The sequence below is a fragment of the Gallinula chloropus genome (genome assembly GCF_964237585.1).
Source record: "Gallinula chloropus genome assembly, chromosome: 4".
In the NCBI taxonomy this organism is placed as follows: Eukaryota; Metazoa; Chordata; class Aves; order Gruiformes; family Rallidae; genus Gallinula; species Gallinula chloropus.
Genome location: NC_140088.1, coordinates 37,916,757 through 37,927,367, shown reverse-complemented (window position 1 = coordinate 37,927,367; position 10,611 = coordinate 37,916,757). Strand labels below are relative to the sequence as shown.

General features: G+C 68.8%; 1 protein-coding gene across 1 annotated transcript; it reads left to right on the top strand.

The window, feature by feature from the left end:
- Positions 1–1,270: 1,270 nt before the first annotated feature.
- Positions 1,271–10,384, top strand: GRK2 (G protein-coupled receptor kinase 2; the record flags this gene model as incomplete). Its single annotated transcript, XM_084263042.1, has 21 exons — positions 1,271–1,383; positions 2,914–2,990; positions 3,639–3,712; positions 4,037–4,138; positions 4,359–4,433; positions 4,853–4,914; positions 5,236–5,287; positions 5,672–5,763; positions 6,123–6,222; positions 6,333–6,411; positions 6,541–6,671; positions 6,956–7,050; positions 7,128–7,235; positions 7,324–7,390; positions 7,692–7,792; positions 7,899–7,965; positions 8,059–8,154; positions 8,274–8,436; positions 8,553–8,689; positions 8,881–8,994; positions 9,271–10,384. 21 exons carry the CDS (start codon positions 1,271–1,273, stop codon positions 9,430–9,432), a joined length of 2,067 nt encoding a protein of 688 aa, XP_084119168.1. The 3' UTR covers positions 9,433–10,384.
- Positions 10,385–10,611: the final 227 nt, after the last annotated feature.

Here is a 10,611-nt window from a genome sequence, read left to right as displayed (position 1 = left end):
CCGGGGCTGGGCTGGGGCCTGGCATCGCCGCTGCCCCGCTGGAGCCCCGATGCGGAGCGGCCCCCCCCGGGACGCGGGGTCTCGCCGAGCCGGCAGCCTCCCCCGGCTGGCGTTTACCGGCCCCCTCCCCCCCCGACCCAGGCCCCGCGTCGCGGAGCTCGCCCAGCCGCGGGCGAGCGTCCCCCTCCGCGGCTGCCCCGGCTGCCCCCGCCCCGCGCCAAGGGCCCGGCCCCCCCGGGGCAGCACCGCGGGACCTCGCGGGCCTCGCCTGGCCCCTGCGTCGGCCGCCGCGGGGCCGCTGCCTCCGTCCCCCCGGTTCCCCCCGGAGAGGCGGCGGCGATGGGGACCCCGCGTCCCCCCACCCCGCGTCCCGGCCCCGCCGCCGCCATCGCACCCGTCACGCGGCGTCACGCGCGGGGCGTCTCATGCGGCGTCACGCGCGCGGCCCCACCCCCCGCACCCACACACCTCCCAAACACACACCCCCCCCTCCCCCACCGTGTCACCCACCCGCCGCCGGTACCGCGGCCACGCCCGGGGGGGGGGAGGGGGTGTGTCTGAGGTAAAGTGGGCGGGGCGATGGTGAGGGACGGAGGGGGCTCCTGTGGGCGGGCATTGGGGCGGGGCCATGGGGTGGGTGGGGCGATGGGCGGGGAGCGATGGGGAGGGGGCCGATGGGGCGGGGAGGCGAGGGAGCTGTGATGAGCGGGGCATCGGGATAGGGCGGGGCCGAGCGCTGCGGTGGGGCGGGGCGCTGTGGCGCTGAGGCTCCGGGACGGGGCGGGTTCCTGCGGTGGGGCGGGGCGCTGGGAAGGGGCGGGGCGCTGGGGCGCTGGGGCTCCGGGACGGGGCGGGGCGGGGCGCTGTGGCTCTGTGGCGCTGGGACGGGGCGGGTCCCTGCGGCGAGGCGGGGCGCTGGGACGGGGCGGGGCGCTGGGGCGCTGTGGCTCCGGGACGGGGCGGGGTTTCCCGTCAGGCCCCGCCCGCGCCCCGACCCGGCAGCGCCGCCTGTCACACGCGCGCGGCCACGCGCTCCCCTCAGCGTTCTCCTCCCCCCCCCCTCCCCCCCCAGCCCCCCGCCCGCCCATGGCCCCCCGCCGCTGAGGCCGAGCCGCCGCCGTAGCCCGGGCCGGGCTGGGCTGGGTCGGGTCGGGTCCGTCCCGGATCCGCCCCCGGTTCCGGTTCCGGGTCCCGGTTCCGGTTCCGGGTCCGTCCGGGTCCGGTCCGGCGGCGGGCGGCGGGGCCGGCGGGGCCGGCGGCGCGGCGCAAGATGGCGGACCTGGAGGCGGTGCTGGCGGACGTGAGCTACCTGATGGCCATGGAGAAGAGCCGCGCCGCGCCCGCCGCCCGCGCCAGCAAGAGGATCCTCCTGCCCGAGCCCAGGTGAGGCCCCGCCGCCCGCCCGGCCCCGCCGCCGCTTCCCCCTGGCCCGGCGCCGCCGCACCCCCGCCTCCCTCTTCCCCCGAGCCGGGTCCCCGAACGCCGCCGCCCGGTCCCGGCTCCCGCGGTCGGGCCGGGCCGGGCAGGGCAGGGTCACCCCGGCCCCGCTGCGCCGGCCTCCGGGGCACGGCCCTGCAGCTCAGCGTGCCCCGGCACGGAGACGTTCGGGCACCGCGGCCTCGGGCACGCTCGTTAACGCCCGTGTGCCCCCAGCCCCCTGTCAGCCGACCCTGTGCACACTCGTTATCCTCACGCTCCACACTCAGCCCTCCCCGCCCCAATGCACGCTCGTTATCCTCCATGCCCCCCGCATCCCCTCTGCTCCCCCCGTCTCCCAGGTCTCCCCGGGCCCGTCCTGCCCGGCCCCGTGCACCCCCATCCTTCCCATCTCCCATCCTTCCCCATCTCAGTGCACCCAATCCCGTGTCTCCCCATCCCCGTGCGCATTCGTTATCCCCCGTGTCCCCCCCCATCCCCGTGCACCCCCAGTCCCCGTGCACACGTGTCCCCACATGTGCCCAGGCAGGCAGGCAGGCAGCCGGCCAGCCCACGGGCACCTGCCCGGGCACACGCCCGCACACACCCTGCCCGGCCGGTGCACACAGGCACGGGCACACCCAGCCGTGTGCCACCCCGCGCACACCCACGCAGCTCCCTGCACACACCTGCCCTGCCAGGCGCGGCCGGGCGCCAGCGTGTGTGTGCACACAGGGACACCAACACGCCGAGCGGGGCTGCGTGTGAGCAGCCCTCCCCTTGCACACGCACACGCGTGGGGGGTGTGGGCAGGCGCAGGGGCTGCACTGGCACGTGCAGGACCCCCCCGGCTTCCCTGTGCACGCGTGTACACGCGCAGGGACACACGCAGAGCTGTGGTGCTCCGCGCTGTGCAACCCCCCCCCACCCCCCACTCCCGCCCACACAACCCACTTCACAACTTCCCTTTGCACACCCAGCCTGCGCTGGCCGCGCACGCAGCCCGTCGCACACACACGTGGCACGACACACCGCGCAGAGCAGAGCGTGGCACGCAGCAGCACCGCGCACCCCACGCGGGGTCCGGGCGGTGCAGGTGTGCACGGCAGTCTGACACAACACCCCTGGCACAGCCAGGCACACGCAGCCCAGCTCTCACAAGGGAGCAGGAGGGGACCTGAACATGACTCTCACTGCCAGACCCTTGTACCCTCCTGCGCCTCTGCTGCCAGGCACTGGGGGTGCTTTTTTTTGGGGGGGTACCCTCCTTCCCCAGCCTACCTTGGACGTCAGCGTGTGGGGCAGCCTGTGCCTGACCCTTACTGGGGCCCAGCACCGTGTCACACCTTGGTGGGGGGACACACAGGGTGGGATAATGTGGGTACTAACGAGGCTTGGGAGTGCAGGAGGGGCAGGGGAAGGCATGGGGAGGCACTGGGGCTGTGGGGAGCTGCAGGGGGGCAGGTGGGGTGCTGAGCTCCTCGGGTGTCTCCCCAGCATCCGCAGTGTTATGCAGAAGTACCTGGAGGACCGGGGCGAGGTGACGTTTGACAAGATCTTTGCGCAAAAGATCGGTGAGCTGGGGACCTGGGGGCCGGGGAGGGGGCTACAGGGAGGGCACACCAAGGGAGGGGAGTACAGGGAGGGGACACTGACAAACTGGGACGCTGGTGCGCCTGGACAAGCGCGAGCGGGTTGGTTCGGTGACCGCCGTGACGTGACAGCAGCGGTGGCTGCGGCCGTTTCCCTCCAGCATGGTGTGGGGGGAAAGGGAGGGGGGCTGGGGGCTGCGTGTCAGAACCCCCCCTGTGCCGCATTCCCCACCCCGCGTCCCCCACCCTGTCACTTCCCCCCGCGCAGCACTCGCCGGCCAGGGCAGGAAGCGCCTCTCACTTCCTCCGCTCGGCTCTGGCGGTTTCCGGGCACGTCCACCCGCAGGAGGCTGATCCGCAGTGCCCTCACGTGCCCCTGCCCCATCGCCCCCTCTCTGCACCACCCCTCACTGCTCTCTTGCCCTGTGGAGCTGCAGCTGGTGCCCCTGCCTCACTATGTCCCTGCTTCCAAACGCCCACTGGTCCCCTACTTACCTCTTCCTCTTCCCCGAGCCTGGCAATGGGGTGGCTGTGGGGACAGGAGGGGACGTCCCCATGCCCCTTGGCCGTGGGGCATGCGCTGCCGCACTGAGGCAGGCACATCTCACGCCATGGCTCTGTCCCTGCCAGGGTACCTGCTGTTCCGGGACTTCGCCTTTAACCAGGCAGAGGAGGCCAGGCCCCTGATGGAGTTTTATGAGGAGGTGAGATGGGGGGATCTGAATGGACCCCTGTGGTCATTCGGAGGGGTGGGGTGGGATTTAGTACCCAGGGGGCCCATGGACATGGTACAAGGAGTGTGTGGAGCTCCCAGGGGACTGGGACGTGATGCTTCAGGTATATGGGGGATGTGACGACCATCGGGCGCCCGTGCGACGTGGTACCCAGAGGGGTGGGAGACGTGGTTCCCAGGGCTGCCCAGCCCTGCTCTACCCGTCCTGCGGTGGGGCGGGGGCTGCGCCCTGCGGCAGCGCAGGCACAGGGGGCAGTCTGTCCCCCTGTGCCAGGAGAGCTGTGCCCTCCCCCAGATCAAGAAGTACGAGAAACTGGACTCCGAGGAGGAGCGAACCGCCCGGAGCCGCCACATCTTCGACCATTACATCATGAAAGAGCTGCTGGCCTGCTCCCACGTAAGCACTGCGCTTGCGCTGCCCTGGGGGGAGCTCCCGGGGCTGGGGTCCCCAGGGTGGGCGGGACAGAGGTGCCCGGTGTCCCTGGTGTCTGGTATCTTCAGAGGGGAGCTCCAGAATTCCCCCTGGCTCTGTTCTGGGAGCCCTATTCTGGAGCTTCCTTGTCCCTGTGTCCCCATCCCTTCTGGCCAGGGTGACCCAGTCCTGTCTTACACCACAGCCCTTCTCCAAGAGTGCCACGGAGCATGTCCAGAGCCACCTGAGCAAGAAGCAGGTGCCCCCAGACCTCTTCCAGGTGGGCATCTCCTGGGACAGAGAGGTGGTCCTTGCCACCTCTGGTACTCAGAGGATTAATCCTTGCAGGGGGCTGGTGAGAAGGTGCTGGGGCTGGTGGTGCCAGGGGCCTCAGGAGGTGGGGGGAGGGGAGTTCCCCGAAGGTCTGGAGACCTCAAGGGGTGGTGAGAGGGTCCCAAGCAGGTTGAGAGTGCTGGGACCTGCTGGAGTGCCCATGGGGTGACTTGGGGGGGTGGCAGTAACAGAGGGGCTCCTCAGAGGGCACCCTGGGACAGAGAGGTCCCCCAGGATGGTGCTGTTGGGGTCACCAGAGACACAGGTGACCCCAGGGCCTCTTCCCGTCATAACGATGGGACCCTGAGGGATATGGGTGACCTGGGTGGCGCCGGAGACCCAACGCTGAGCCCTGTGTCCCCCCAGCCCTACATCGAGGAAATCTGCCAGAACCTGCGCAGGGGCATCTTCCAGAAATTCATCGAGAGGTGAGGCAAGCGGCACTCCCATGGGGATCAGGGTGTCCCATCCCACTGGGGACCAGGGTCTCCTGGCCCAAGGGTCCCTGCTTAGGTACTTCAGGGGTGTCTGTCCCCAGCCTAGGGACTTGGGGGGGGGGTTCTTCTCATGCCCAGGCCTAGCCTGGGGTCTCTCTATTCCCAGACGGGTCCCTGGGGGGTGCTGCCTGTCTCCAGACTAGTTGGGGGGGAGGGTCCTTCTGCCCTGATATGGGTATTGGCAGGGACAGGGCGGGGGGGGGGTCGTCTCTCCAGGGGCTCCACTCTTGCCCTCTCTCTGCTTCGTTGCAGTGACAAGTTCACACGGTTCTGCCAGTGGAAGAACGTGGAGCTGAACATCCATGTGAGCAGGGACCCTGAGGCCTGGGGACACCCCGAGGCCTGGGGGCACCCCGGGCGCCTCCGGGGAGGGGGGAACTGTGGACACAGCGACAGAGCTGCCGCCCCAGGGCTCGCTGCCACCCTGGGACGAGCACCCCACAGGGGCACTGTCACACCCCCCCAGGGCTTTCACACACTCCCGGGCAGCTTCTCCCACGCCTTCCTGCGCTCACGGGCACATGTGTGGAGCAGCCTCCGTGTTCCTGCCCAAGGGAAACTGAGGCAGGGTGTGGGACCTCCCCCACCACCACACACACACACACACATGCAGCTTGTGGTCCAGGGCAGGTTCTGTGAGACCCGGGTGTCCACCCTCACCCCCACCTCCTTCTTGCCCCCTCTCCAGCTCACCATGAACGATTTCAGCGTCCACCGGATCATCGGCCGTGGCGGCTTCGGGGAAGTGTACGGCTGCCGGAAAGCGGACACAGGCAAAATGTAATGGGGGGAATGGGGGCTGCTGCTCCGGCACGGCGGGGCCGGAGGGATGTGCCTGCCATGGGGGGGGTAGAGGGGCCGCGCTGGGGCTGTTTTGGTGGTCCCGAGGGGCATCTGCAGTGGCATTGCTGTGACAACAGATGTTCAGGGGTTGCGGAAGTATTGCCATGGCTACAGGGCTCTGGGGGATACAGGGACGTCACGGCCGTGGGTGGGAGCTGGATGTGTTGATGTGGCTGTGGGTGCTAGCGGTGGAGGGACATTGCAGCATGCCTGTGGGGCTGGGGTGTGTGGTGGGGGTGGGCTGCGGCCCCGAGGCCACAGCAGGACCCTGCAGTGACTCTTTATCCCCTCCCCAGGTACGCCATGAAGTGCTTGGACAAGAAACGCATCAAGATGAAGCAGGGCGAGACCCTGGCCCTCAACGAGCGCATCATGCTGTCCCTCGTCAGCACCGGGGTGAGGGGCAGCACTGGCACCCTGTCTCCAGGCTATGGCGTGGGCAAGGGGAGAGGGAGGGTGTCCCTGGGGGCACCGCCAGCACTGCCTGACCCCGTCTCTCCCCCCAGGACTGCCCATTCATCGTCTGCATGTCGTACGCCTTCCACACGCCCGACAAGCTCAGCTTCATCCTCGACCTCATGAACGGTGGGTGAGAGGCCCCAGTTCTGAGCGTCCCCGTGTCTCATCCCCAGGGCCGCAGCTGGCCCGAGCCACAGGCTCCGAACCCCCTCCTCAGGGTGGTACCAGGGTGACAACCGGTCCCTGTCACTGCAGGGGGGGACCTGCACTATCACCTGTCCCAGCACGGCGTCTTCTCAGAGGCAGAGATGAGGTTCTACGCAGCTGAGATCATCCTAGGCCTGGAGCACATGCACAGCCGCTTCGTGGTGTACCGCGACCTCAAGGTGACCAACCCCACGGGCACCCCACCACAGGGCACCCCAGGGGCCCTCACAGGCATCTGGAGACCCCCCCTTGGCATCCCTCAGCCCTGTAGACACACACACGCACCCCCCCCAAACCTGGCAGGACCCCCTTCGGTCCCCATGGGCATCCTGAGGCCTTGGGGAGCATTCCCAGGCTCCACCAGTGCTTCCCAGTCCCGCAGACACCCTCCAGATCCCACTTGGGCACCCCCGGCCTCGCTGCCGTGGGGAGTGCTGGAGCTCAGGGCGCGGTGTCTTGGCAGCCGGCAAACATCCTCCTGGACGAGTTCGGGCACGTCCGCATCTCAGACCTGGGGCTGGCCTGCGACTTCTCCAAAAAGAAGCCCCATGCCAGCGTGTGAGTGCGCCCTGTGCCCCTGCCCGCCCCGTGCCCCTGCCCGCCCCGGCCCCTGACCCCCTCTGTGCCCCCCGCAGGGGCACCCACGGGTACATGGCCCCCGAGGTGCTGCAGAAGGGCGTGGCGTATGACAGCAGCGCTGACTGGTTCTCGCTGGGCTGCATGCTCTTCAAGCTGCTGCGGGGGTGAGTGTGCGGCCCGAGGAGGGGCGGTGGGTGCTGCTGGGTGCCGGTGGGTGCGGGCTGAGCTCCCATTTTCCCCCCCACACCGCAGGCACAGCCCCTTTCGGCAGCACAAGACAAAGGACAAGCACGAGATCGACCGGATGACCCTCACTATGGTGAGTTGGAGCACCCCAGCCTCCACCCTGGGTGCCAGAGAGGGCTGGGGGTGGGAACAAACCCCCTGCCATGTGTTGGGGGGCACAGGGAGTGTTGGGGACAGTCAGGGACAGCCAATCCTCAAAGGTGAGCAGTACTCAGAGTGTCCGAGCCTGTCTCTGTGTGCACATGCGTTGTGCGTGCGTGGGTCTGGGTGTGCACACCTTCCCCGTGTCACACCCTGTGCACATGTGTCTGTCCCTGTCCCCCCACACGCCTTGGTGCTCGCGGTGCCGCTGACCCCGTTCGTTCCTCCCGCAGACCGTGGAGCTGCCGGAGTCCTTCTCCCCTGAGCTGCGCTCCCTGCTCGAGGGGCTGCTGCAGCGGGACGTCAACCGCCGCCTGGGCTGCATGGGGCGCGGGTGAGTGCCGGCGGGCACTGGGGCGCTGCGGACAGCAGGCGGGGAAGGAGGGGGGTGCGCTGGCACAGCACCCCCTGGGCACAGCTCACCCCACCTCACTCCCCAGGGCACAGGAGGTGAAGGAGGAGCCCTTTTTCAAGGGCCTGGACTGGCAGATGGTTTTCCTGCAGAAGGTGAGGGGAGCAACCCCCCCCACCCCCCCAGCCCAGGAAGGGGTGGCGGGGGTGTGGGAAGGTTCCCCTCTACACCCCCTTTCCTGCCTACAGTACCCCCCGCCCCTGATCCCACCCCGCGGTGAGGTGAACGCGGCCGACGCTTTCGACATTGGCTCCTTCGATGAGGAGGACACGAAGGGCATCAAGGTACTGGGGTGGCGGTGGGGGGCTGTGGTGGCAAGGGGGGGCTGTGGCAGCAGGCAGCCCCCCAACCAGAGCTGCCCCCCATCCGGAGCTGCCCCCCACCCCGCTTCCCTGCCTGCCAGCTGCTGGAGAGCGACCAGGAGCTGTACCGCAACTTCCCGCTCACCATCTCGGAGCGGTGGCAGCAGGAGGTGACAGAGACCGTCTTCGAAGCTGTCAATGCCGACACCGACAAGCTGGAGGCTCGTAAGAAGGCCAAGAACAAGCAGCTCGGCCACGAGGAGGGTGAGTGGGGCTGAGTACCCCCAAACTGTGTCCCCCAACAGCCCCCTCTGAGCTCTGCCTGGCCCCCTGGCCGTGCCGTGGGCTGACTCTGCCTGTCCCCGGCGCGGTGGGCACAGAGTACGCCATGGGCAAGGACTGCATCATGCACGGGTACATGGCCAAGCTGGGCAACCCCTTCCTGACGCAGTGGCAGCGCCGCTACTTCTACCTCTTCCCCAACCGCCTCGAGTGGCGCGGGGAGGGCGAGTCGCCGGTAAGAGGGGGGCACAGCATGATGAACGGGGCACTGAGTGGGGGGCATGAGGAGGGGCGTGGGGAGGGGAAACATGGGGTGCAGGATGTGCACAAGGAGGTATGTCAGTGTGAGGGGTGTGGGGAGGTGGGGGGAGGCTTGGGACACACGGGAATCTCGGGGCAAGGGCCGGGCTGAGCCTGTCCCCCCAGCAGTCCCTGCTCACCATGGAGGAGATCGACTCAGTGGAGGAGACGCAGGTGAAGGAGCGCAAGTGCATCCTGCTCCGCATCCGTGGTGGGAAGCAGTTCGTGCTGCAGTGCGATGTGAGTGCCTTCTGGGTCACCCCCTGGGGCTGGCCCCCCATCCCAGGGGGGCACCGGCTACCCCGTGCCCCCTCCCCTCCCTCTCCCCTGGGTGCCAGCTGCTCCCCAGGCACAAACCTGCGTGCTGTCTTCCTGCCCCTTTGGCCCTCCAAGCCATCGTGGGGCACAAATACCAAAAACCTGGGCTCACTCCCCAGTCTGACACTCCCAACCACCCCCTACCCTGCTCCCGCCCCCCGGGGAGCCCCAGCCTGACCCCTGCGCTGCCCCACGCAGAGCGACCCCGAGCTGGTGCAGTGGCGGAAGGAGCTGCGGGACGCGCAGCGCCAGGCCCAGCAGCTGCTGCAGCGGGTGCCGCGGATGCAGAACAAGCCCCGCTCGCCCGTGGTGGAGCTCAGCAAAGTGCCGTTCATCCAGCGCTCTGCCAACGGGCTCTGACCCCGCGCCCTCTCCTCCTCCATCCCCTTCCCACCCCGCCTCTAATTTATTGGGTTGGGTTCCCGTGTGCCCCTGCTCCCTTTCCGTGGTTCCCTGGGCCGGGTGTTGGGAGGAAGGTGCCCAGGCGCTCAGCAGGGCACGGCCACGGCATCGCCATCCCACCCCCAGGCTTCCAGCCCGGAGCTGGCGTTGGGCGCTCGGCTCGGCACTTCCCCCCCCACCCCCCCCAGCGTTGTCATTCCCCTTCCTAATCCTCTACCAACTCTCCGGCTAAGATGAAGGTAGCCCCCCCCCCCCCCCGCACCCCCACCCCGTGCCCGACCGCTTTCGCCACCACTGTGTGTGCCAAATGGGGGCAGGTGGGTGCCCAGGTCTGGCCGGGCAGGGCCCCGGCCGGCTCCTCTCACCTATAGCCTTCGCCCACCCCCCCGCCAGCTGGTGCCCGGCTCAGCTGTGCCCATCGTGTGGGTGCCAAGTCCTCAGTGTGCGTGTGTGTGTGTATGTGTGTGAGTGTGCGTGTGTGCCCGTGGGGGGGGGAGCACCCCCTGTAAATACTGTGCTATGGGTCCCCTGCACCCTCCTACCCCGGGCAAGGGTTTGGGGCAACCCCTGCTTCCCCCCTGAGGGTGCCCAGCTGAGGGAGGGGGCATGGGGTGGCTGAGGACCCCCACAAATCTGCCTCGTGCTGCTGGTTTCTGTCCCTAGCGGCTGGGCGCAGGGTCTCCCCCAGCCCCCCCCCCCCTGCACACCCCCTCCCTGCTCCCTGGCAGCATCTGTAAATATTGGTCTCTGGTTGGTCTGCTCCAGGGGCTGGAAAGGGGGAGCCGGGCAGGCGGGGGGCACCGGGCAGGGCTGGGCCGTCGGTGAGTGAGGTTTTAGTGCTCAGAGACACGAGAATGCAAAAAAAATATGAGGAAAAAAAGAGGTTTTATAATAAAAATCTGAAAAAGCATCGCCCAGCTGCGTCTCATTGCGGGGTGACCGAGCTCTGTGTGTGTCCCGTGTCCCCCTGCCAACAGTGTGCCCCCACTGCTCTCCCCTCCGGTGGGGGGGCTACTGGTGTGTGCCCCCCACACCCCCGTGCCTCTCCAATCCCCTCCATCCCCTCCATCCCCGGCGGTGCTGGCACCCTGGGGATGCCCGGCTGGGAGCTGAATCCTGTCCCCTCCCAGGGGTCCT